This window comes from Plectropomus leopardus, chromosome 17 (assembly GCF_026936395.1).
Source record: "Plectropomus leopardus strain MGB_pleo_1.0 chromosome 17, ASM2693639v1, whole genome shotgun sequence".
Classification (NCBI taxonomy): domain Eukaryota; kingdom Metazoa; phylum Chordata; class Actinopteri; order Perciformes; family Serranidae; genus Plectropomus; species Plectropomus leopardus.
Genome location: NC_142192.1, coordinates 21,884,953 through 21,911,877, shown reverse-complemented (window position 1 = coordinate 21,911,877; position 26,925 = coordinate 21,884,953). Strand labels below are relative to the sequence as shown.

Here is a 26,925-nt window from a genome sequence, read left to right as displayed (position 1 = left end):
TCTGTGTGTGTGCGTGCAGAGATGAAACTGAGCGCACAGCAGGCCCCGCCTCCTCGGGGAGCCGCCCACCAATGAAGTCGGTCCTGAGGCGGGACGATGACTCTCCGATGTGCTGGCAACAGGTTGTACTGGTAGCGGGGGAGAAATTTCCCGGTGTCCTCTGTTCATTGAGTAACATCTCCTCATCCCAACAACAGTGAACAGAGCTGCCGCTGCTGCTGGAGACACACACACACACACACACACACACACAGGAGCTGAGACTGAGGAGGGAGCAACATTTCTGGATCATCTTTGCAGGTGCAGTAAGTGTTTACACTCCCAGTTTACTGTACTTTAGTAAGGAAAGTGATACTGTGTTCTGCTGAGCGTGCGTTTTATACCATTTGGATGGACACCTGTGGCTTTGTGATTGGATTTGGCAGCCGTCTCCTCGTGCTCAGCTTTTCCTGCTCACGATAATGATCGAGCATCGGTGGAGAAAAAGCCTTTTGTTGTTTCGCTCTCGGGCTCCGCTGCTGTCTATAATTGGATCTGACTGCGCGGCGCAAAGAGGATATGAGAGGTTATTATAGCAGGTAAAGTCTTCAAATAGGATGGGAGGCAGGTGTTTACCTTGTTGCCCGGTGGCTCGTGCTCACACTGGCTCGAGTAAACAACGCGGTGGTTTCGACGCGCACCGATACTGACTGACCGGACAGGACAGGTGGGTGTGACGCAATTAATCCCGGAGCAGACAGGTGTAAACAGAGGGGGTTTACTCTGCTGCTGTAATGCTTTCTCCTGAATTAAGTATTTGACTTATCGATGTGAATTTGAATGTGACATTTAGTTTATCAGTCAAGCTGTGTAAATAATCCCACGCCTGCCAGTAAAATACAATGCAGGCTCTGTATAGGTTAGATACGTGGCCATAAGCAAAGATAAGCCTAATGATAGCCTCTCATATCCTCACCAGTATTAGAGTTTACAACTCACCAGCTGTTTGAAGGTGTTGCCTGCTCTCTTACAATTAACCCTCTGAGACCTTGATTATATCAGTTTTCTTGTGTACACCTGTCACAAGTAGTTAAAGCTGTGAAACTTTAGCAAATTGGTTTGATTTCTTTAAAAAGCACAGGGAAAAAAAAGGCAAGGAGCAATTTGGCATGAAATGTCCCGCAAATTGCAAAAACAAAACAAACCAAAAAACCAAATAGTTGACAAAAAAAGACCTGAAAATCAGTTTTAAAAAAGAAAGAGATAGAGGATTAGAAGAAAATACAATTTAGGGAAAAATATCAATAAATCTGTCGAATAAAATGTCGAATTATGTGTGAAAATCAGGCAACAGAAAATAAAATATATTTCTATTAAAATATTTTTTTAGATGTAATATTATTTCATTTTTTTAAAATTTCAGTTCATTTTATTATTACTTATAAGTTGCTCTAGAAATAGTCCTTCCTTAAATTTAGTGCTTCAAGCTACAAACTTATGGTGAGTTGTTTAGGTAAACACACCTTTAATAAGGGACAAGTATTTGCATGTTGTTGATGTTTAACACAAGAGCACCTGCCTCTACATCTCCAACACAACTCATAATACTGGTAACGACAATAGTGTGCATAATCCTTTCTGTTTGTGTTGAAAATATGTGGTTTTTTGCATCAAAAACTGTTAGCTGGTAGTTCAGTTTAATCTTTTATTGACTTTAAATGGATTTTTATGGGGATTTGTTAACATAGTGGGATTGTTTTATGAAATTTCTCCAATTTACTCCAAGTAAATTATACTTAAAGGAGCTCTATATGACATTCAGAGCATTGTTACAGCAGCAGACTATGATTTCTTATGTAAAATGTATAGTGTATAGTATTATGTATAGTGGAATAACGGCGTCCTGAGCAGGGAATTAAGTGAAGCTACCTCTGAGTGCGCTCTTATCATAGATGTGTAATAATAACTGGATACTGGACCCTAACATGGCATCTCTTCAGTCCAATGGAACTGCTCGCCTGACGCATACACCCAAAAAAGTTTATAGCTCCCCGTTAACTTCTGTGGTGTGTGGCCCACTGAATTTGCGCTGTAGTGTTTCTCCCGCTGGCCGCGCCCCGCAAACGTCCCACTTGGCTCATATAGACTTTGCGATGATGTCAATTTCTTTGAGGAATTTGAGGAAAGTTCATACGGTGGTTATGAGTGCAGATATCTGTGTTGTTGATATCAGATGGCGTTGTTGCAGCATCCTAGCGCCCATTGTCCTGCTCCCGTCATGGTTAACACCATTAGCTCTGTCAGCACTGTGGCAGCTGCTCACTACTTGCGCTGTTATCACCACCACTGACTCATCCGCCTCCATGTTGAGAGCTGTGTGCAGACAACCGCTGAATCACAGGCTGTGTCCGAAATTCCATACTGACATGCTGTTTAGTATGCTTAAACAGTATGTGAAAGTATTAGTAGGAATAAAGCAAATACTACATGATTTGCATACTATTCAAGGTCATATATTGCGGAATGCAAATACTGTACACTACTTTGGCATAAATATCCGACAATGCAGTACGGTGCACAACAACGTTCATGACAACAGAAAAAAGACAGCTCTGCAATGTCAGTAACGCTTTAATTTAACTGAAAGTGTGTAAAAAGTGTAAGATTTCCCTTTGCTAGGTGTAATATAGTTTGAAAAGTATTTTTAAAACACTAGTAGAGCTTAGGTCAGCTTGGGTTACCATGGGTGGACGTCTTCAACCAGTAAGGAGGCTCCAAGGAATTGCCGTGGTAATTATAGCTCAGTTTATCTGCAAAGATACATACGACTGTGTCCTGCTATTTGGGACGCAGCGATAAACACGCTGTGAACATCGTGTAAACAACAAAATTAGTTGAAGCGTGAAGACTTGTATCTGATGAAGTGCATCATACTCAATCCTTTAATACAGTGAACATCAGTTTGATTTTTTTAATGTGAATATGCGTGTATTATGATTTGTAAATGTATTTCAGAAACATATTCAATAGGGTTCAAGGGTTATTTTGAATATGGATTAATCTATGAGTAAGCTATAAAATGTCACAAAATACTTGAAAATTACCTTCACAACTTCCCAGAGCTAAAATTGATGTGTAATTGTTTGTTTTGTCCAACCAACAGTCCAAATCTTAAGATATTCAGTTCACTTGGATATAAAATAGAGATAAGCAGGAAATCCTCATTCTGATAGGATGGAACCAGTGAAAGTTTGAGATTTTGCTCGAAAAAAATCAATTGTTTCCGATTACTTCTCCATTTATTGATGAATCGGCTAATCTCACAGGGCAACTGACATTGATTTTTTACTACATCAGCCAGCGCTGGCATCAAAGTAGCTCGTCTTCTTCAGACAACCAAGGGCAACAGACACTGTGGGAGAAAGTTGAAGATGAGACGTGTGGTAGGAGGCAGAGGAGGGCGCAGGAACAGGGCCAGAGGAAAATGAGCTGGGTGAGGAGAAAGGGGAAGAGTGATGGCAGATTGGCCCGTTTGGTGACATTCCTGTGTCTGTTGACACAGCCATTCCTTGTGACAAGAAAGAGCGCGAGAGGAGGTGAACCAGTTGTCGCCAAGCAGTGCTCGGCTACTTTACAGCAACCGAGCCTTGAAAATCTGTATTTACCCAAGAAACATATTTACACCTGGGACCTTTCTGTGGGAACAGAGAGCAGCATCTGAGGGTTTGAAAATCCCCACTTTGAAAATAGTTAATTACATCATTTAAAAAAAAAAGATATTCCAACATAGCGGAGGAGTTGCACATTTCTTAACACTCGGATTGTTTTGATGTCCAGTGTGCAACATGGTCTGCGAACCTGGTTGTTTGTTATGTCTGGACGAGGGAATTAATTTGTTTGCGAAGTATTTTTAGTCCACAGTTTGTCGTCTTTTAATGAGTCTCTTCACTTTTTATTTACTGCCTATGCGGACAGTTTTCCGCGTGTGCAGGCTTTACAGTTAGTGCTGCCCTAGTTCTCAGTTTCCTCTTAATCTGTCCTTATTAATACAAATGCAAACCACGCGCAGTGTAATGTCTGGAATCCTAAGAATGTTTTTAGGAAAGACAAAGGCTGACTTTGATTCACTAAACTAACCTCAATGCCAGTCGAGGTGCTTTGTGTTACACTGTAACCAGAGGTCAGCTAGAGTCAGAGTTACTTTTTAATTCCTGTGAGAGACAAATCTGTAGGAGTGGCCACAGGAAACGGAGCAGGGTTAATACTGAGCTCTGTAAAGAAAAACTTAAGAACTTAAATACAAAGATGAATGTGTTCAAAAGAAATAACGCCTTCTTGTGATCACACGGCAGCCAAAACAAAAGAAGTTGTGCTTTCTTGCTACTGAAAAGCAGCGATGCTTTTGTAGATCAACTACCTGCTACCATATGCACAGCAGGGTTGTGCATATGTCCGTGCACACCCTTTTAAGATGTGTGTATGTGCTGCAGCCGGTGTGTGTGTGCCTGCACAGCTCAAAGTAAACAGTGTACGCCTGAGTGAGTCTACTCTGAAGTCTGGTGACTGTGGAGACTCTGGCAAAGGCAGAGAAAAGAGAGAGGGGAGGCCCATTCCTGACATAGCCCCCAGTGTTTAATGCTCCACAGAGCCGGGACAAAAGGAGGAGTATTCACCTCCTCATAGTGTTCATAACCGAGCTCATTTTCATGCTTAGGTTGTATTACTAACACTGTAGATGACTAAGTTGTTTATGTTTAGCCTGTGAAGGGAAAAATGATCCACAGATAGTTTTAATTATTTATTTTAGTAGTTTTGCAAGCAAAAATGCCAAACGTGTACTGGTTACAGCTGCTCAAATGTGAGAAAGGGTTGTTTGTTTTCTTTGTCACGTGTAACAGGGCAACAGGATGTCTTGATCGGACCTTAGAGCAGTTTCACATTGTTGGTGAAGAGACAAAATTTTAAATAAGAAAGTTTAAAATCAGAGCAACAGATGCCAAGATATCTTGATTTTGGTATGGCTCTTTTTTGGCATTTTTTTTTCATCCTTTGAGTATCTTTGGCAATTTTTATAGAAAAAGTAAACATTTTGGGCGTTTAAAAAAAACATTCTATTTTATTTTTGTCTTTTTATAGAAAACCTTGAAAAATCATGGAAAAGTTTTGAAATTTCCCCATAAAAATGCGTGGGTTTTCACAGAAATTTGTTTTGCATCCTCAAGCTCTAAACAATCAACAGTGACATTAAAAATAAATAAAATGCATAAAAAATCTCAAAGGTAGCGCTCCAGCAGTTATCAGAAAGACTATCCGTTAAGCAGCCGTATGCTCCTCTGAGAAATGCTCACATGTTTTAAACTTCATGCAGACCCCTTAGTGATCACGGGGGGGTTATTTTCTCAGATTTTAGAGAAATATCCTGGAGACACAAACAGAGGATGACCAGACGAACCAAAAAATCTGTAACAGCTGTAAATTACAGGCACTTCACCTGCATTTTAGTAATAATAATAACAAAAGATATTTCAAACGAGCTAAGAGAAGAGCTGTCTTTATGCCGTGAGAGTCGACTTGACTTAAGACTCAGAGGCAAAAGGCTGAGGAGAACTGATTTTATGAGTCATATTGAAAAAATGACAAAAATTGCAGCACTGAACATATTGTGTATTTTGGAACATGGAGGGTGCAGCTGCCCCTCAGGGAGGAATTTGTGATAAAAATATCTTTAAAAAAATCTCTTTAAAAAACTCTTACAGTGATATGATAATCTTAGGCGCTGAAAGGACATTAAAAATGACCATATCAAAAAGGCCTACCTGTCACCTGTGCACCTGTACACCTGTACTTTTACATAAAGCACAGTAATTGTGTCTATTTTTCCTAATGACATGAACAAAAAATGATTCAGTGCTGAATTGTAACTTTCATGATGACATGAAATTAAAATTACACCTATAACTTAGATTGAAATTTAGATTCAAATGTGTTGTCGATTGCACTTTAAATAAAAATATTTTACCCAACAGAATAATAATTTTTATTATCTGGGGACAGTTTGTATCCAGAACCCCCAATATAATGGTCCTCCTCCTCATTACAGTATCAACTTAGTAATGACTTTTCAATGTTAAAATAATATTGATTTGTTTTTTAGAAGCAGTAATTTGAGAAAAGAAAATCCTTAATTGAGAGATTCTGGAATAAGAATCAGTTGTTGTTTTATAAATTGTTCAAAAAATGTTTCCAAGGTATCAAAATGTTAATTTTTTCCCCCAAAAAAGAGCTAATTGTGTGAGGAAAGAGTCTGAAAATGTAATCATCTGCAGGTCTCAGGGTCTCAGCACTTTCATGAGACTTTCATATTCATTGTGTTTTCTTCTCGTAACTTGCTCCTCTGATTTTCATTTTCATCGTCTCCCCTGTCTGCACAGAAACCAGGAAGTCAGCATGACCACTCTGACCAACGACAGGAAGCCTCTTGTGGATTACGGCGTTCAGATCCGCTTCATCAAGGACCTTCACGACACAGGCGGAGGTTATCCTGATAAATCCAGAGGGAGCACCAGCACGACTCCTGCTTCTAATAAGTATGGTGTTGCTGTGCACGTTCAGGGGATCTCTGGACAGCCTTACGTTGTCCTGAAAGACGGCGAGAAAGGTGACTCTTATGGCGTTCAGCTGAATACTCCCACCCCGAGCTCAGGCCCGCCTTCGCCTTGCAGCAGCCTCCCTAAAACGAATAAAGAACCAGCAGAAATAACAAACCCCTATAGCCCTGCTGTAAGTACAACACGCTCCCCTGTTTCTTCAACAGAGGATGAGGTTGGGGAGATTTTTGGGAGCCCTCATAAAAGACCTCCAGGGGACGGTCAAGCGGGGACTCAAGGGGAGGAGGAGGGCGGAGCTGGCAGACAGCGAGAGAGGTCGAAAGCTGTACCCCAACTCAAAGCTAGCGACACGGAGAAAAACAGAGATAGGACTAGTAATGAGGAGTACAACGAAGCTGGGCTGAAACCTGTCAAATTAAACGGCGTTGGACCAAAAGGGGTCAAACAAACCGGCTCTGGTTACACGGGCTCTTTGGGGAGATACAGCGTGAAAAAACAAAACACAGATCCCTCTTCAGAGTCGCTCCCAAAACCTCCAGCATCAGCTAACGAGGAGCCAATCGACACCAACTCTCTGGCCCCCATCAACAAGCTCATCAATAAGTTTAACAGCGGGACGCCAGGCAGCGCCCCGCAGACGAGAGGCCGCTCCGGAGCCAGGCAGCGGCTCAGGTTTGACGAGCGCAGGCGGTCGAGAAGTCTTGATGCGAGAAAAGACGTCCAGCCCGAGCTTCCCTCTCCCAGCTCTCCGACTCTGAATCCCTACGCTGCTGTCCCCCTGTCTTCCTCCTCCAGTTTGCTGGCATCATCTGCCCCAGCCAGCGGCAGCCTGGGAAGCAGCCCTGCATCTGTTTCCAAGGTGACGGCACTCGAGGCCCCCAAGCCGAGCTTTAAGCCACTAGGGAAGTTTGTTGCCAAGGACACCCATCCAGCTGTGGCAAAAAAGCCTGTGAGTAGCAGCAATTTTGGGGTATTAAATAGTCCCTTTGTTTCTAGTTTTCTCACTTTGTGAACTCTTATTTTAAAGGAGATAACTCCGAGGAGCCTGAACCACAACAAAGAGGTCATCAGTGGGGAGGAAGCTCAAATCAAGCAGGCTATTTACAACATCCTTAAAGATGGGTAAATAAACCACAAGCGTGACATACGGGATGATAAGAGATATTTTGTCTGTTTTACAATCTAATCCAATGTCCCTTGTTTCCTGATCAGCACCAGTGAGAGCGAGGGATCCCTCAAACGAAAGGCCAACCTCGTCTATGAGACAAGCAGCCGTTTTAAGGTACGACAAAACATTAAAGCCCATGATCTTTACAGTAAATGTGAGGTATTTCTGCATGCACATACTGAGGTTAATGTATAAATTAGTAAATTTTGCAAAAAATAGTATTTTTTGTGTGTTACTGATGCACAGTTCTTAAACAGAAGAAAACAGTAATCATGTGAACATGAAAGAGTAAATAAAACCCCTACTTTTGGCTTGAGCACTTCCTTTGCCTCCCTTTAACAAAAATCTTGGCAAATCACTTGTAGCCTTTACATATAAGACATTGCATACATTTATAATAGCACGTAATCCTTTTTGTGGCTTGTCACTTCAGCATGTTGGAACAAAAGTAGCGGTGTCAGTGATGGGCGTCTACTCGACAGAGCAGCTCTTGTAATGAAGCTAACAGATGGTTGGCAGCGCGTCCTTTTTCTTTCTGAGGATATGAAGTTTCTATTTCATCCACTTTGTCTCCAAGGACTAACTTTTGGCGGGCCAAAAAAATGTGAAAATTAAGGAGCATGCTGAGTATTCCTCTGTCAATTTCGGTGCCATCTTTGCTCTTTTGTGCTCCTGCGACACCTTATTAAAAAAAGATTGTGCTGTGGTGTTTATGAGCGCGAACGAGCGCACCACTTCCTTTGAATTTGCATCATTTTGCATAAATCTGCATACAGAAGTTATTCCTTTGTGTCCTCGGCTTCTTATATTACATGCACTTGATTATGTATGACCCCTTGTTATGTACTGCTCGTTGTGTTTGCGACCGTGGCTGCTTCTGAATTGTTTGCCCATCTTGTCTCTTGGCAACCGTGCACCTGCAGAGGGAAGCTGTTGAGGGCTCAGTGTGTGTTGAGGGCGCAGTCATTGAGAGCCATCAATAATTGAGTTGGACTGGAACCCTGCACCAGCTGGGGGTTGGCTTGCCGGATGGGACAGATCCTTCTCGGAGGGGTCTTGTTGAACAAAACCTCTGTGTTTTTAATCGCTGTAACCATGCTGTCCACTTTAGTATTTTTAGCAGCTTATTTCTCATCTCAGGCTCTTCAGAGGCGCTAACAGCTACTGAAACATCCTCAGCCAGCATCTTACTGCAGGATCAAGAGGGTTGCGCTGTTTTTTTGGGGGGGGTTTCTGCTCTAGGCTATTTTTTCTCAAAATCTGCCTCTAAACCAAAACATCGCTTTTGTCTGTATAAAGCCAAAACACGAGATCAGAGCAGGATCAGACGAGTGTCTGTGATGAAAAGATCATCCAAAGACAGTTTTGGAGCATCTGTGATACAACCAGCGGCACATAACTCTCTGAAACATCTGATTTTAGGGAGTTATCAGCATTTTGAACTGTTAATGTAAAGCAGGGTTCACATTCCTCCTGTACCACTAATGTTGGTGGCTCTGTCTAAGTGCTCGTGGTGTGTTTTGACGGGGTTAATGCGGTGTTGACAGTTAATGTGTGTCAGTGGGAGAGTGATGGAGTTAATGCGCTGACACCCTGATTGTTCCCCCAGGTAACTGAGGATCAGATGCTAGTGTGTTGGGTTACCTCAGTTCAAGAAAGTGATGAGTGTGTATGTGTGTGTGTGTGTGTGTGTGTGTGTGTGTGTGTGTGTGTGTGTGTGTGTGTGTGTGTGTGTTTGTATAGAGGTAGTACACTCATCGCTGTTGTTTGTTTAAAATACAAAGGATTGAAGAGCTGGTTTACCCTCGAAAAACAATTTGTGTCTTCTTGAAACACCTCATTAGGTTGCACATGCTTACAGGTTATAACTATTTAAACTAAAATGTATTTTCCCTCAAGTTGTTTTATTTGCATAGATTTAAAGTCCCCTCCCATAGACAACATTAAATGACTCACAGCTGGAGTTCTTGGATCAGCGTGAAACTCTGGCGTAGGGGTTGACCGATATTGTTTTTTTTCGGGTCAATACCGATACCAATTATTAATACTTAATGAGACAGATAACTGACATTTGGCACCACTATGCATTTGCAATAAAAATAATGGTAAGAATTTGAAATATATAACAAATTCCAACACAAAACTGTGTTTAAAAGCCTATAGCAAATGTTTAATCAAAAATGAACCTTTCAACATCATAAACAGCAAGTTCCTAGCAACTTTTTTTTAACAAAGTTTAGTGAAAATTTGAATTAAAAAATGAATGAATAAAAATAGCACCCTGAGGTTTTACAACATAAAAGTTCCTCCCATGCTGACACTTTCTTTGCATGTATCGCAGACTGTCTTCCCTCGTGTTGGCTGAGTGTAATATGCACACATCATTAATTAATTTTATTGGTGATCATTAAAATAAAATGCAAATAGAGATAAATCCACCTCTACTCTTGCGGTTGAACTATCAGTACAAAACGTCAACTTTGTCATTATTAAAATATATTGTTCTTTGATAAAAGTGGAAATTTGTAAGTGACCAAAACTTAAGAGAATAAACTATCTATGAATCTCAGGGTGCATTTCAGCGAGTAAACATCCAATCATTGAGCTTTAAGTGGACCTTTTATATTTTCTGTGACACAAAAATTGATGTTACAATGTCAATTGTTCAGATTAAATAAGGACAAATTTTCAAATAATGAGGTAAATGTATGTAAAAGTAATCTGACGTGTTTTTCTACTTTTAGCCACAAGCTGACATCAGTTTGTGGCAGACTTTTTTAAAAAATTTTATTATTATTATAAAGAGGCAGAGGCTGAAAACAGGCAGCATAGACAATATGAAGAAAATGAACTGTTCTTTAACCATTAAAGCATGTAAAATATAAGTTTGAACCTGGAAATCAGAATAATAAATCCCTTTAAAAATAATGTCACATGTGCCACTAACAATGTGCGGAAAAGAACAGTTATGAGAAAACTGATTTTACATACTGCAGCTTAAATCAGATTACTTTCGGAATAATATTGGAGTAATAGCAAGCAAATATTGAGCTGTGTTTTATTTACAAACTCATCAAAGAAGCGTTTTTGCCATTGTAGTATTACACTTATCTGCCACGCCAAACTGCTGAACAAAAACGATTTCTCAGATACAAAGTTGTGATGACAAAAATTTTCAACCGTAACACAATTGTTTAGTTATCTAGGAGAGTTCTCAAAACATAACACAGAGGAATTTGTTCATAGAAGAATTTGAAATAAGATCAGATAATGCAGAACCAGCTTCTCCTCTCATTTCGCAACTGTAACTTTTAGGGGCTTGAAGTGAGAAAATCATTGGTCCGATGCGGCACAGTGCATTCTGGTATTTACAGGTTTTCTCCATCTTGAGCAAATGCAAATGCCACAACCCTTTTTTAGTTTTCTCTCGTCATATAGAAGCAATTCCGAAAGTATTTGCGTCGGACTTCTGCATAGGCAGCCAATTTATATGAAAAGACCACCTTTCTAGCTGTGAAATACTTCTTTAACTATTCTTGTAGCCATCTCCGAGCCCTCTGATGTATCTCAGGGCCCTTGTTCAAGTCACGACCCCTATGTTGAGATCCACTGGTTAGATCAGACTGTAATTGAATCTCCTTTGCGTTATGTAATCACATCATCTTCAAGCATTTCTGCTCAGACTGCGGGGCAGGAGAGGAGAGTCTCTTATTGTAGATGATTAATACACATAAGGATACAGCTGATGCAATTCACTCAAAAGAACCTCTACATATTCTCAATTATGTTATCTTGTGTTAATTATCTCTTTGTGAGGACAGAGAGGGACTAAAAATGTCCCAGAACGGGTTTATCTACAAACTGTCCTGCAGGGAACGAGAGCAAAATGAAACAGATCTGAACAAAATACATCTTCATAATCCATCACTGATAAGTGAGGAATGCGAGGTCCCCGGAGGAGCACAACTGCCCGTGATCCTCGCTTTGTCTCGCTCCTTCTGCCTCTGTGTGTGCGTCCCTGTAATGAGTGTGTAGGAGGATGAGAGAGGTTTCATGGCCAGGCTGCGTTTAAACCTCCTTTTCAGCGAGAAGGAGCCTTGACGAACGGCGGAGCAGTGTGGGCGCCGCCGCTGCCGCTCTTCTCTGCTCCCTTGCAGCCTGTCAGAAATAGTTGTTAATGTTAGGGAATTGTCTTTTTGTTTGACGAGGTTTGAGCACACTTGCAGGGCCTCTCCTCCTAAAGATGTTTTGGGCTGTCAGAAACTAGGGCAAGAAATCAAAGGCAGGGCTTCTTCTTTTAAAGTTACAGATAATACAGAGCACATAATGTATTTGCAAGGTCGACATTGATGCAGAATTGTTGCAAAGTTTTAAGTCCTCCTCTCCGGGCGTTTCTGCCCTCTCTTTGTCCTCTCTCTCTGTATTAACCTCAATGTGTGTGTGTGTGCGTCTGTGCATGTGTGTGTGTGTGTGTGTGTGTGTATGTGTCTGTGTGTGTACAGAAGGGAGGATCTGATGGGAGCTTCAGAAAGGGAAACCTTGAGGAGCTGGAGGAGCAACTCAGTCGCTGCAAGAAAGAACTGCAGCAAGTCCATGATGAGTAAGGACCTGTGTGTGTGTGTGTGTGTGTGTGTGTGTGTGTGTGTGTGTGTGTATGTTTGCACGTACAGTGTGTGCACTTAACATTCAACAACAACCTTCAATTTATTGCTCTTGTGGCTTTCTTGTCAAACGATCATTTCACTATTGCCCGATTGATGGGTTTGTTAATGCGTTTGGCATTGCAATATTGATAATGTGTGTCTGTGTGTGTTTTTGTGTGTGTGTGTGGTATAGACTGGCCGAGGAGCGTATGGCCAGAGAGATGGCTGAGTCTCGTCTGCGCCTGCAGGAGGACCAGCTGGCTGAGCTTCAGGAGGAGCTGAGGAGGGTTTCGGAAAACTCACCTCACTCAGACTCACTGCAGACGGTACTTTACACTCCGGGAAACACACTCACACAGAATAAAACATCACCGTTCTTCTACTTGTCTGTCAGTCTGACTGTCTCTGTCTGTGTCTCTGCAGGATGTGATGACTCTACAGGCCGACCTTGCTGAGGCCACCATGTTACGGCAGCGCCAGGAGGAGATTCTACGGCAGCGAGAGCGGGAGCTGACGGCCCTGAAGGGGGCGCTGAAGGAGGAGGTGGAGTGCCATGACAGAGAGATGGAGACTCTGAGGGAGCAGTACAGCCAGGACATGGAGAACCTGAGAACGACCATGGAGCAGGTCACACAGGTGGGTGGCTCTGACCTTTGCATTTTGTGCTTAGATACAAAACTCATAAATTATTCTGGGCTTTGAACTGTGGTGCAGCAGTGCTTCACTGAACACATCACAAAATGTAGGATTTTTGAGAATCAGCTGCATACTACATGTGCAGTAACTGAGTGTGTTTTTGACCAGAAGAGTCCTAAAAAAAAAGGGTCTCAGTGAAAGAAACCGGTTCAATAAAACAAAAAAAGTGTTGGTTTAGTAACTCTGCTGTCACTGAACCAACACGAGTGATTCAATAAACTGAGCAAAGAACAAGCAAGACACTAATAAATACCTCTGTGAAGGAGCGGGTCAGCTGCAGCTTCATTTTATGTGTCTCTTCAAGCCCATTTCAGCAACTTTCTTGCACTCAAGAAAGTCTTAAAGCCAGGTGCTCCGGATCATAAACTGACTGTGAGAAAACCAAAACATTCAGCACACTGTCGACCGCTTGTACTCAGTGTGCAGGGTTTTCTGGTCACACTTTCAGTGAAGGCCTTGCCCGTAATGCATCGTAAACATGCTTATAATCTGCGTATAGCACTACATAATTATAGTTATTAGCACTCAAATATCTTGGATGACATACACTTTAATGATGACTGGATCTTCAAGCTTTTAAAAAATGTTTAGGACTTTAAACCTGATTATTTGAAGTACAAATATTCTGCTTCTTTACTTGAAGAAAAAAATGAAGCAGCGCATCAGTCCCATGTGCTCCGGCAGCACCACACCCCTGATCTTGCTTGTCAAGGACTCAATACACAAACCCCCTATTTTTAAATATGCATCAAGAGAAACTTTTACTCCAGCCTGTTCTTTTTTGTTCTGAAAATGAACAGGCTTCAATGGCAGTTAAGAAGGATAATATCGACCAACGTTCAGCCGATTAATCAGTGCATCCTTACTTATATTTAGATTGTAATGCATTATAAAATGATCACAATGTACTTCAACAATGAGAATTATAGCACACTTAGAACAGTCAGCTTTATCAATAATGCTCTTTTCAACACAGTTACAAAGTGATATACATGGATGAACCCGGATTTAAAACAATTCGGGATTTTGGCAAATTAAATCAGGCAATTTTAAGAAATACAAAGAAAGCATACTGTGATAAAAAAAGAAAAAAAATGTCAGTAAATGACCAGCATGGTCATAATGGTTAAAAATAGGAGGTTACGTCAGTTTTATTTTGAGCTTTTATATATGTGTTCAACATAAACACACGTGAGTGACAATATGTCACTCACGTGTGTTTATGTATTGTGTCAAAGTAAGAGCCTGCAGATTAAAAAGCGATTAACCAGGAAGGATTTATAACTTCTTTGACAGCAGCAGTAAAAAAAAACAAAAAACTGCAATGCAGCAATCGCAATGAATAATTGTTTCTGATCACTAAAATCATGTTTGTTACATCACCGTCTGCTAATGATTGAAACATTCACATCACTGTTTCCTCTTTGTGCGGATGTAGTGGGAGAACAGTCAGGTTCTACCTGTCAGGCGGTTTGTGCATCCTTTATTAAGGCGATATTAAATTGTGCTTTGAAGTTGCATCCGCCCTGTTATACACCCAGGCTTTGTCTTGTCATTCTGTTTTAAGTGTCAGTGTGCTGTCAGTGTTCAAACACTGAGTCAGGGTATCAGAAGGTCAGACTGAGCCCAGTGTGCAGAGTTAGAAAAGAGAATTTTGCTTCTTGTGATTGCATGGTAAAAACTTTTCCAGCTGAATTTCTATCATGGAGTTTCTGTTTCTGCTATTTTTGGAGCGCCGTACTGTAGGATGCACCGTGGAGGAAATGTGAAGCATATATGTATATACAGGCAAAGATCATTAGGCAGATTTTGGAAACAGTAGCAGCAGTGTCAGGAAAAAGTATCATGCAGCTCGAGAGCAGGAAATAAGCAGACAGGTTGGCAGCTGCTTTTGATGTGGTGATTTATTTGGCGAGAGGAGGATTAAAGTAGTCGCTGTTTGTGACGGCTGTAGCGTGCTCCATCTCTCCTGATACTTTATGGTGTTATTTCTTATGTAGAAGTATTTTTTTTTAGAGATTGAAGACATGCTGATGAAGGTAGAAACCCCAAAATCTTTTTTTTTTTTTTGGTTCCCGTGTGCTGAACATTTGCGTGAAAACAGAAGCTGAACTCCTTTTGAATCTCTGCTTTTTATGTTTATGTGAAGTAATCAATTAAATATAAGGAGTCAGGCCAGACATTAGGAATTATGGACAGGTGGACAACATTTTTTTGAATTGGTGCTCATTATCCACACCTACCCCACCACTCCTCGGTGGCTTTAATTTCTTGAGCCCCTGATTTTTGACTGTCAATTTTGACTTTGCTCATCAGGCTGCAGTGTACGAGTGTTTCGATGGCACCATTTTCACAATCACTGTGTGGGAAAGAGTGTCAGATGACAAGCCGACGTGGGTTAAATGGATAAAATCCTTTTTTTTCTTTCATTTAACAAGTTAAGGGTCCCATTGAAAAAATTAAAAAAATAAAATTCTCATTTTCTAGAGAGACCTGGCCAAGAGAGCACAGACATAGCATCATAGCAACAATAAACACAAACAACTGTCACACACAACAAATGAGCGAGCACAACAATGAGCAAGCACAACATCTAGTTAAAGTATGATACAAAAATTTGTATTGCACTTTAACTTTGTTACCTCCGCCATTTGTTTTCAGTTTGATTTGTTTGTCTGTTTGTTGGCAGGATTTCAGAAAAACTACTTGCCATATTTTCATAAAACTTGGTGGAGGGGTGAGGCATGAACCAAGGAAGACCCCATTTAATTTTGGAGCAGATCCAAATCACAGGACAGATACACAAAATACTTTTCACTTTCATTAATACTATAGGACAAGGGGTGCCTAGTAGCTCTCCGAGAGCAGACGCCCCATGTACAGAAGCTGGTAAAACGACCACGAGCTTGACTCCAACCTGCAGCCCTTTCCTGCATGTCATCCCCTCTCTCTCCCCCTTTCACGCTTAAACTGTCCTATCCAATAAAGGCAAAACCCAAGAAGATAAAAAAATATATATTGCAAGACAGGGCATACTGTAAACATCATAGATCTTAAAATCCAGTATATGGTCATAAAATTAATGATGACAAAATATATCCAGTGGTAGAAATATGATGACCCCCGTTCAAAATCTACATTCACAGGAACCAGAAATCCTCTTGGGCAGCATTCACGTGTAGTTTTGAAAATATACTGAGAGATCTGTCATGGTTGCACTTGCAGATTTGCATATCATTGAAGAGTGGACTATTGGCCTCCGGCAGAGATGTGCACTCTGCGAGTGCCCCCCTAGTTTATTATGTAATTATCATGTAAAAAAAGGTGTCCGTGTGTTTCCATTGGTTTGTGAACTTCTATTTTGAAGACTTGAGTTTGGCATTTCGGCTGTTTTGGTTGTTTGGAGTCAGAAATGACCATATTTGGACGAGATGGAGGATCGAGGGCTGGATCTGACTCATAGACTGTAGCAACACCTCACAGACAACCTACCAACCGCTCAAGCGACCCCAGCCTTAAATATGCATAACTTAAAGCATGAATAAAAATGTAAATGGGTGAGTAATATAAAAATTCACCACCTTAAAGTTTTCATAAATATTGAAATTAGCTATAGAGACCAAAACTGGTTTTGTATCAGTCTGTAAACATGTAAATTTCAGCTCTAAGGCATTTTAACATGAGGGTCTATGGGGATTTACTCAGTCTTGGAGCCAGCCTCAAGTGGTCAGTAGAGGAACTGCAGTTTACAGCACTTCCACTGGCATTGCCAGTAAGTCACCATGTAAGCATGATTCTTATGACTCATTAAGTAATTTTTTGTCTGTTTTTGTGTGTTTCAGTCCCAGGAGCAGATAGAAGAGGAGAGGGAGAGGGTGAACGTCTCCATTTTGACGCTGGAGGAGGAACTGGAGAGCTGCAGAGATCAAGGAGAGAAGTGGAAGTTGCAGCTGGACGTCACCAAAAAGGAGCTGCACAACACCAAAGAGGAGTGAGTGTCTTTCTAAACTGTGTTAATCAATTGTGAGCTTGTAAAACGCTGTATCTTTTTTGCAGCATCTCACTTCAAAAGATTTTATAGAAAATGCTGCAAAAGCATGAAGTAACGCCCAAAGACCATGAATATGTGCATAAATCAATGTTTATTTTGAAGACCTCAGATAAAAGCTTATATAAGGTCTCATGCTGAACTGATTATGGAGCCGTAATATATCTTTGGATCCATAAAAAGACAAGCAAACACAGCTGAGGCTCATACCCTGAGCTATCCTTTAGCCAAGCATCAAGCACTTTGTCGTATTTTATACTTTTACAACCAGCTTAAAGAATTCAAATTGCAAACTTTTAAGTTTTGTAAATATCTGTGTGGATATCTTGAAGATTTTGTGTTTGGTTCAGTCCTGACTTATTGCATTTCTCTTGAGTTGTTTTTAATGCATGCACTCTTTCACCTGACTTTTCACTCAGCAGGAGCGGGACGCACATCAGCAGTCGAATGTGAGAGAGAAAATCAATCTCAATGTGTTTGGTTTGAGTAGCCTAGTTTCCAATCAAGAGACCTGGACATGAAATATGTTTCCCCTGAATTCACTCAAAATGTGCAGACAGCAGAGTGGATTTTGCATCTGATGATTCATTAGATGAACTAACAGCAATCGTGTGGTGATGATGAACCTGATCACATCAGTCATTCAAACCAATCAATACGCAGAAATCTATGATTTTGTCTTAAATCATTCAATCAAAAACGCATTTTTTGATTTAATTGCTAATAAAGATAATTCATTTTGAATAAATAAGTCGTGCATCTCAATTTTGAGGTGTAATCCCGCAATTAAAGTGTCTCAGATTCTGAATGTGGTGATGTTTTTATGGTTTAGCGCAGTAGTTTTTACCCCCTTGTGCTTGTTTGTCGTTTGTCAATGCTATCTTTAGTGTGTGCACATATGGCCTTGCAGTGTGTGTGTATGTGTGTGTGTGTGTGTCTGTATGTGTGTCTGTGACTGTTACCACTGTGTGTTCTTTAACATCTACTGTATATCCGCAGGCTGCTGAAATCCCGTGTGGAGAGGGATGAATTTGAGTGCGAGCTGAGAGATCTTCAGGATTCACTGAAGAAGCAAAATCCTGCATCTGACGATGGTTGTTCTTTAGCCGAGGTAATTCACATGTCAGTCAGCGGGCAGATTATGTTGCTGTGTGGGTGAAATGCAGGGGTTTATCTCCTCTGTTCTACAGTACGATTAGTGTTTTAGTCGGGTTTTTTGTTGTTGTGTATATTCAATAATGTCATTCATTTTCTTGCACACAAATACTTGAAGTGGCCACATTTAAAAACATCAAGATTACAACGGGTTGTGTGATTTATGAAAATTAGGAGAAGTTGAGAATGAATCAGATTTTCTTGTGTATTTTCCTTACTATGATGACTTTAAGGGGATATTCACAACCAGCTTTGTATCAAAACAATGTGGGTAGTGTATGTGAATGAACTGTGGTAAACTTTCCTCCTTCTTTCCTCTTACCAGCGCCCAGATCTCGCACTTATCTCTCAGCTCAAATCATGCCATCAAGCCGATTTGAGCTTGCTCAAGGGATGTTACTCAAGCTACAGATTATACTTGTGTGTTTTTGTATCTCCGCCACCACAGATACAGAGTATAAAAGAGGCTGCTTTCTCTCTCTCTCTCTTTCAAACTCAGATCAAACTGTAAACCGTGGCAGTGCTGAGCAAATAAGAACAACACTCTGTTACAGCATTGCCAATTTCTCTTGTCTTCAGAACCACAGTGCACCGTACACGTCTGTAACACAAGAATGTGTGAACAGGAAGTGGGCGCCATATTGTTTCTTGTATTGTAAAAACAGAGGCTGAAAATACTGAGATCACACAGTGAAACCAAGCAGGCCTGATCAAATATACAACAAGATTCTGCATCTGCATTGACTATTGCTTCAGATGTTTCCAGACGCATGTTTCAGCTCAATGTTTAACTGTAATTTGAGACTGTGACACATGTGACACCTTTTCTTGTATTCTCTGGACATGTAGCATCAATTTCTCGCAGTGTTTCTGCTACATAGACAGCCCAGTTTTGTGAAAAGGTCATCTTTCCAGCAGTGAAATACTATGTATATTGAATGAGATGTCAGTTTATATTGAACTGAATGTCGATGACAATGTAATGGTTGTTAAACTTTAAAGGTCCAGTGTGTAGGATGAAGTGGCATTCAACAGAGAGGTTGCAGAACTGAAATTTTTCCCGTGTGCCGGGCATGAAGGAGAACTGTGGTGTCGGACATGAAACGTGAACGGCCCTATCTCGAGCCAATGTTTAGTTTTCTTCATTTTTGGCTCCTGTATATATATATATACAACAGAAAACATAGTTATGAAAATTATATTATTTTTCTGCCAGTATTTCCTCATCAATCCTACACACGGGACCTTTAATGCTTATATGATGGCTACCTCTGTTGCTAAAGCTTGGAAAGAACATCAGGAGGGTTTATTTGTTCAGTATTATTTTGATCTTTTCTAAATAATGGTGTCATTTTTCATTTTTCATCTCTGATTGCCTATCCCAAGGAGCTTCGCTGTTGCCATGATGATCTGAAGCGGTCTCGCACCGATCTGGAAAAACAAAAGGACGAGCTAGACGAGAAGAGAGAGGCACTTAAAGCTCTTAAGAGAGCGAGCGGAGAGAAAGAGGCCGAGCTTCTGTCTGAGATCAGCAGGCTGAAGGAGCAGGCGCAGAAAGACAAGGCCGAGCTGGAAAAGGCATTCGAGAAGGCAAAGGAGGTGAAGTGTCATGAGTATTCTGCAGAAAATAAGTGATTCTGATGCTATAACACCTCAAGAACATTTATAATGGATAAGAGCTTTCATACAGATGAATATCATCATTTTTTAAGGGAAATCTGGATGATGTTTCTCTCTTGATCTGCTCCTCTCTGCAGTCATCAGCTGTGTCTGCAGGAAAGACCGTGGTCGACCACAGCGCCAACCTGGAGCTCCAGGAAGCAAACACTCGCCTCAGAGAGAGGCTTGCCCGCATGGTACTGCATAAAAAAAAGACACGCATGCATGCAAAATTATGTAAACTGACATACTGTACAAGAACAAAAGGAAACGGCCTCCCACACAGGCTCTATTTCCAAACCGAGAGATAGAAAGTAAATTAGATCCAAAGGAAAACTCAAACATTACAAGCTCAGAAAATAATCCCTCCACGATGGATTTGCATAAGATGCGCGTTGTGCTGCATGTGCGTTGGAACAACAACATATTATGGCTGTTTTAAGTGCTATAATCTTGTTACATTTGATGTGAAATGATCATGTGAAGTGCGTAGTCATACACAGATCAGTGTAGGTGCAAAGCCTGCACAAATCAACTTATGTTAAGGATACAGAGAGAGATTTTGGCCTGGATTTTGACTGCAGTGATCAAGGCAGTGAAGTACAGACTGTACACAGCTGTACTTTGAATATGAAAAGATTTAACTTAACAACTCTATTTTCGTCTTTCGTGCAAAATTGCAATACAAGGTGCTTGAAACTAAAAAAGAAATATGAACAACTATATAAATAAACAGTGCAAATCCAATATAATTAGCAATACAACAAATTAGACCACAATAAAACAAGGGATAAATATTTGAAGTGGGATATTTATTTGAAGTGGGTTTGTGTAAGGTACTTATCCATAGACACACACACATTTTACATGTAAACAGGTGTAACAAAACAGTGCAAAGGCAAAGAATACAGTTTGGTTTCCTCTGAACATGGCAACTAATATAATTCAAGCACAGAAATACCCACATTAAATCTCTTTTAATTACAGCATGATAAAAATAAAAACACAAATTAGCCCACATGCTACAGACTCATGTTCATCGGTGGATATTTTCTCCCTCTCCAGACGAGGCTTCACTCCAGCACGTCTCGGAGCCCGGAGGCTGAGGAGGCGGTGGAAGCTCTAGAGGATGAGAACCGCCTGCTGAAGACTCAGATGGAGGAGGCCAAGAGAAACGTCACCCGCCTGAACAAGGAGAGGGACGAGCTGACCCGGAGGCTGGAGGAGAGAGACCTGGAGAGGGACGCGCTGAAGAGGGGCAAGAGCGACCTGGAGGAGCAGAAGAGGCTGCTGGACCGAGCCCTGGAGAAGATTAACAAAGAGGTGTGTGTCGGGGTCAGAGCTTTGTGTTTGTTTGATGATGTGTAGAGATATTTTCACTCACACATTTCTGTGTTTCTGCATCCTCGTGATCAGATGGAGATAATGATGGGAGATTCCCGTCAGTCGGTGGCCACCCTGCAGACACAGCTGGATGACTACAGGGAGCGCTCGAGGAAGGACCTGCTCGAGGCCCAGCGCAACAGCAAGGACAGACTGGCTGAGCTGCAGAGGGCTCAGAGCAACCTCAAGGCCCAGCAGGAGGAGGTGAGGACACATGGATAAATCCCCAAACCTCTAAAATATATATTAAAAAAAGGTTTATATTCTTTTAGTATTGTATGTTTTGTGGAATACAAGCTCACTCCAACATTAAAAACTCAGCTGTTAGCTTGTTTTTAGCCTTTTCTCACGTTTTCAGGATGTCCATGCATCCTTCCCTTCGTTCACTTTGACTCAACTAATTCGATTTTGGTGGTCAAAGTCACTGTGACCTCACAAAACACATGTTTGACCATAACTCCATAGCTCAGAAATTCATACGCAAATTATGATAACAGAAATGATGAAGTGCTGACATTTAATATCCAAACAGCCCATGCTGGGATCGAGGGATGAAAATGTTGTTCTGTTAGTGGCTCAGTCCAAAGCTTTGCACCAAACTGAAATATTTCAACAGCTATTGGATTGACTGCCCACTTTTCAAGGACCAGTAAATGTTAAAATTTCATTTTTTTCTGAGCAATGTAAGGACATTGCATTCAATAGTGACATACAAGTTAAAGGTTCACTTCCATTGATTTTATAAAACAGTTTTAGTAGTGAATGGCACAAAATTAGAAAATTGTGGCTAAAACGTTGCCAATTAATAAATTTTGTTAAAACTTGTATGTACTGACATGTATGTTAATACATATTCCTCATTTAGTGTGAGAGTATATGTAACATTTTTAGTCTTACAAAGAGCATACATGCCCAGAAGATTATACGTAAAAGTCTGGAGGGCTTATTGTAAGACGGAAGCTGTTTAATTCCTGTTAACTGCGTGCATCACGGTCCCCTCCGTGTTGTTTCCAGGTTTCCCGTCTGAAGAAGGACCTGCTGGTGTGCAGCGAGGAGAGAGACAGCGCCCAGTTGGACAGAGACCTCCTCAGCAACCGTCTCAAACACTTGGAGAGCGAACTAGAAACAGAGAAGAGCAGCCACACGGACCGTACCAGGGAGATCAGGGGCCTGGAGGTGAGCCTTGAGAGGTCAAAGGGTCATGAACTGGGCAATCCAAACCTGGGAGTAAATTGGGGATACAGTGATGAGTCAGCAAGTGGAGTAAAACTGGTTATTGAGTCTTGCGTGTGAGGTTGAGCTTTGATTCAGGCAGATGAGATGTATTTATCTGTTTGTGCTCACAGGATAAGATTAAGACAATGGAGATCGAGCTGGATGAGGAGCGGAGCAGCGTGGAGCTCCTGAACGACCGCATCACACGTAGCAGAGATCAGGTGCTGCATAGAAATATTTGAATACACATGCAAATAGCAGGAGGCATTTCTGTGTAATCACTGCACTTACACTGCCTCTTCATTCTTTTCTCCCATGTCTTTTCCGCCTCTCAGGTGGACCAGCTTCGCTCAGAGCTAATGCAGGAGCGCTCAGCGAGACACGACCTGGAAATGGACAAGAGCGCACTTGAGAGACAGGTACTGTTTATTCAGTCAGTGCCTGCGCGCTCGCACAAATTCACACACAACAGCTTTTTTGCAAAATCAGTAGCTTATTCACCTCACTGTCACACTCACCTCCCAGCTGAAGGAGTTTAAGTCTCGTGTAGCGGACATGGAGGGACAGACTCGGCCTTCACCTGCACTCAGCCTGCTGGAAAACAAAATTCAAGAGTTGGAGGAGAGACTGCGCAGTGAAGAAAGGTAAGACTGAACACACGTTTGAATGAGTCAGCGCCCCCGCACACTGTTAATACTCTGTAATTTTTGTCAGATGTTGATGATAAATGCACTGAAAAGCTACTTTTTGCAGCTTTTTTTCAGTAAAGCCACACTCCATCAAGCATTTTACAAGCATTTTGCATTTTTACAAGTGACAACAAGCCTGCATCTGCTATACACACAGTCACAAAAAACCCTTACAAAAAACATGAAGAAAACACCTCAGAAGGGGCAGAGGGAAAAAACTAAATTTAATGCCATAACATACCCTTTAAAGATTATTCAGTCCTCTTATATTGTGCTAATTCTGAATTTCTCCTCACAGAGAGAAGGCGAGCATCCAGGCCTCTCAGCGACGGATGGAGAGGAAACTAAAGGAGCTAAACGCCACATTAGACCAGGAGAGAAGCCAACATGTCGAGCAGAGAGATCAGGTAAACATAAATATTTGCTCGCTAATTATCTGAAGTGTTTGTTTTAGTGTTTGCTGGTTAAATACTTAGTGCTGACGCTCAAAGTGCATCAAACCCATTAAAGGAATAGGTCAACGTTTATTTGCTCTTTTGCCGAGAGCTGGATGAGAAGATTGATACCACTTTTGTGTCAACTTCCTAAATAACATAGAAAATTAATTTAGCAGATGGTTTTGTCCAAAGCATCTAAAGTGCATTTAAGTTGTGGGAGAAGGCGCTAGATATGCATCACTTCTAAATAAATAACTAAAGGCACTTGTAGAGTTAAAAGTCCTGAGAGATGGGTATTTTTTTAAAGAAATGAGATACAAGTGCTCACATTTTTCTTGAAATGTCATCTCAAACAAGTGTATTTTCCAAAATACTCTTTAATGTCAGACAGTTGAAATTTACATTCTTCCATGTTAGTGTTGTCACAATACTAGAATTTGTAACAGTGATACAATATCTTTAAAATACCTCTAAAAATAAAAACCTTTAAAAAAAATGTTGATATTTGATACCATGTCCAATACCACGGGGAAATATTTACATTTAGGGAATACAAGATTTTTATTAAAATACAAATATGACAAAGCTATAACATGCAATAAGGGGTCGACCGATATTGTTTTTTCAGGGCCGATACTGATTATTTGTAGTTAATGAGACCAATAACTAATATTTGGAATCCATATACATTTACGATAAAAATTAAAATCTTTCTGTCAATATTTAGAATTTGGAATATAACAAACTCCAACACAAAACTTTGTTTAAATGCCTTTAGCAATTATTTAATCAAAACTGAAACGTCAAATACAAGTTCCCAGCAATTTATGAGCAATTATTTATTTATTTTTAATAAAATCAAGTGAAAATTTAAATATAAAATGAATAAATAAAAATAGCTCTGGGAGGTTTTACAAAGTTCCTCCCATGCTTACACTTTTTCCCACTTTTTAATTAATTAATTTTATCGGCAACCATTCAAATAAAATGCTGCTACAGATAATCAGCAAAATGCTAAATATTTGCCCCAACAATCAGCCAGGCGGATAATCTGTCGACCTGTAATGACAAAAATGACTTTTTTCTTGTGGTTAGTCTCACAAACATTAACAATAAGAGAGAGCAAGAAAGCATAGCTGTTACCAGTGTATTGATAATGCGAAAAGTGATTACGGAAACAGTTTTAAATATTCAAAATCAATATGTATTTATGAATCCGTATTTTTGACAATACTAATATCAGATACTTTCCTTTGGCTGTATCCTGCTTCTATGTTTGTACTAATATACCTGTGCTGCAGAATTATGTAATAGGAGTTATCAATAGATGCTGTTTAACCTACACCTGCTGTTTAATTATTAACTCAGTTCAAACAGAGCTTTATCGCTTCTTTTATAAACCACTAATCTCATCTGTACTCCTGATCCACACCCAACCTTACTTGGTCACCAGGACGCTCCCTGACCTCCCTCCTCTCTCATCTTTCTGCCGCCTCAGCCTTTTTTTACGTAGCTCCCTACAAACCCACACACCCCTAAAACCGCCTTCCCTCCGCTCCCTCGTGGCCCACTTCTTCACCTGTGACCTCCGTTCCCCTCTAACCCCCTTGCCTCTCCCTCTCCGCCCCCAGCTGTCTCTGCGTGTGAAGGCCTTGAAGCGACAGGTGGACGAGAGCGAGGGAGAGGTGGAGCGCTTGGAGGGAGTCCGCCGGAAGGTCCTCAGGGACCTGGAGGAGCAGCAGGAGCTCCAGGAGGCGCTGCATGCCAAAGTCAACGCCCTGGAGACTGAACTAAAGTAGGACTTCAGTTATTGTCCCATGAAATAATGTTGATTTGCTGCTCCAAAATGTAAGATGACAGTATATTAATACTCTGCGTCCTCTAGGTGGCACTCTGTGGTAACTAGCTGGACATAATGCATGTGTTCAGTGAAAGCAGGAGAACTGAGTTTCTGTTTGTTTTATCTCAGGAGGAAGTCACAGCACACACATCGCTCAACCCTGGGCTCCTCCACTTTGAGCTCTGAGGATGAGGACGGTTTCTACGACACCAACATCACCTCGCTCCTGAACGAGAGCCACCTACAGACCACCAACTGCTAAAAGATGAATCAGAAAAAAAGCCTTTCTCCAGTGCAGACACTTGTAAGATTTGATCAGAGAGAGAGTGTAACTCAGGGCATAGAGGACTCGCTTGTGTGTTGCCATGCACTACAAACTTGCCTTGCAGTTCTTCGGTTTTATTTTTAGCACAGCAGTCCAACAGAGACAGGTTGTCAGGATAATTAGATTGCATTTTTTTGAGCCTTCAGCTGTGATTATGATTGCTTCACTGCTGTCATTTTTTATCTGTCTTGAGATCCTCTGTTTCTGTGTGAGAGAAGATTAACAGTTTCACTTAGAAATACAAGGTTTTTCTCCAACTTGGCGCTTTGCTGTGTGCTCTTTGACTATATTTACTGTGGTTAGCGCATTACTGTGGCATGATTTATGTTCAGAGTTCATACTTGCAAAATTCAAACCAAAAAATAACTTTATAAAACCCTTATTCTTAATGTTCCAGTCCTGTATTTTGCTTGTACATGATAAGTTACATCTGTCAGTGTTGTTAGCAGCTCAGTGTTTCGTTTTTGTGTATTGAAGGTGATGTTCCGTTTAGTTTTTTTGTTTTTAAACTGAGCCTATATTTTTACACTGTATTAGCCGTGCACACCTGTTTACTCAAGACAATCAAATATGTGTAAAGTAGCACTGTGTGTCCTCAGAGATTAATCCTCTCCCTATAAACTTTTCTACTTCGACCACCATATTTCTGCTGTGGTTTAATATATTCCTGAGCTTGATTCGTGTGCATGTTTTCACTCTAATGCCTTAAAAAGTAGCTTTATTTTCACTTCATGTTGTCTCCGCATGTTTATATGCTGCTGCTGTAATGGTTTAACTAGTATTTCATATGTTCGCATGTGATCGTATCTCATGTGCATTCCTATTGAAAGAATCGGTCGCTTAGATTTGGTATTGGTTGTATTCCTCATTTCTCTTTTTTTGTTGCACCTGGCTGTTATAAATGTTGATTGTTTTCTCCAAATGACATTTTGATTTTTGTTTAAACGTGTCACTTTTAAAATTTGTAATGGGCAACTGTAAGCAAGGACGCTACTAAATGTAGAATATCTTTATTAAGCTGCTGGTAACATTTTTGACAGATTTTGGACCATGTGTACAATAAAAAAAAGACATATTGTA

The 26,925-nt window shown here is 40.8% G+C and overlaps 1 protein-coding gene and 1 long non-coding RNA gene across 6 annotated transcripts; one reads left to right on the top strand and one right to left on the bottom strand.

The window, feature by feature from the left end:
- Window positions 1–76: 76 nt before the first annotated feature.
- On the bottom strand, window positions 77–1,291 carry LOC121957958 (uncharacterized). Its single transcript, XR_006106802.2, has 3 exons — window positions 616–1,291; window positions 384–538; window positions 77–215 (listed from the first exon to the last, which is right to left on the bottom strand). It is a non-coding gene; the product is annotated as an uncharacterized LOC121957958 (long non-coding RNA).
- cgnb (cingulin b) lies at window positions 146–26,925 on the top strand. Of its 5 annotated transcripts, none has more exons than XM_042506784.2 (21): window positions 147–300; window positions 6,411–7,536; window positions 7,615–7,709; window positions 7,800–7,869; window positions 12,258–12,355; window positions 12,592–12,724; window positions 12,822–13,034; window positions 16,937–17,085; window positions 17,565–17,591; window positions 18,142–18,253; window positions 19,684–19,896; window positions 20,055–20,153; window positions 21,022–21,279; window positions 21,373–21,543; window positions 22,354–22,515; window positions 22,686–22,775; window positions 22,890–22,973; window positions 23,080–23,198; window positions 23,542–23,650; window positions 25,312–25,475; window positions 25,650–26,925. In XM_042506784.2, the coding sequence occupies exons 2-21, from the start codon at window positions 6,427–6,429 to the stop codon at window positions 25,780–25,782; spliced, it is 3,609 nt and encodes a 1,202-aa protein (XP_042362718.2). In that variant the 5' UTR covers window positions 147–300; window positions 6,411–6,426; the 3' UTR covers window positions 25,783–26,925. The 5 variants fall into 5 exon arrangements, with proteins under 5 accessions (XP_087946062.1, XP_042362718.2, XP_087946060.1 ...); XM_088089934.1 differs by having other exon boundaries at window positions 17,562–17,591; XM_088089935.1 differs by having other exon boundaries at window positions 164–305; window positions 17,562–17,591.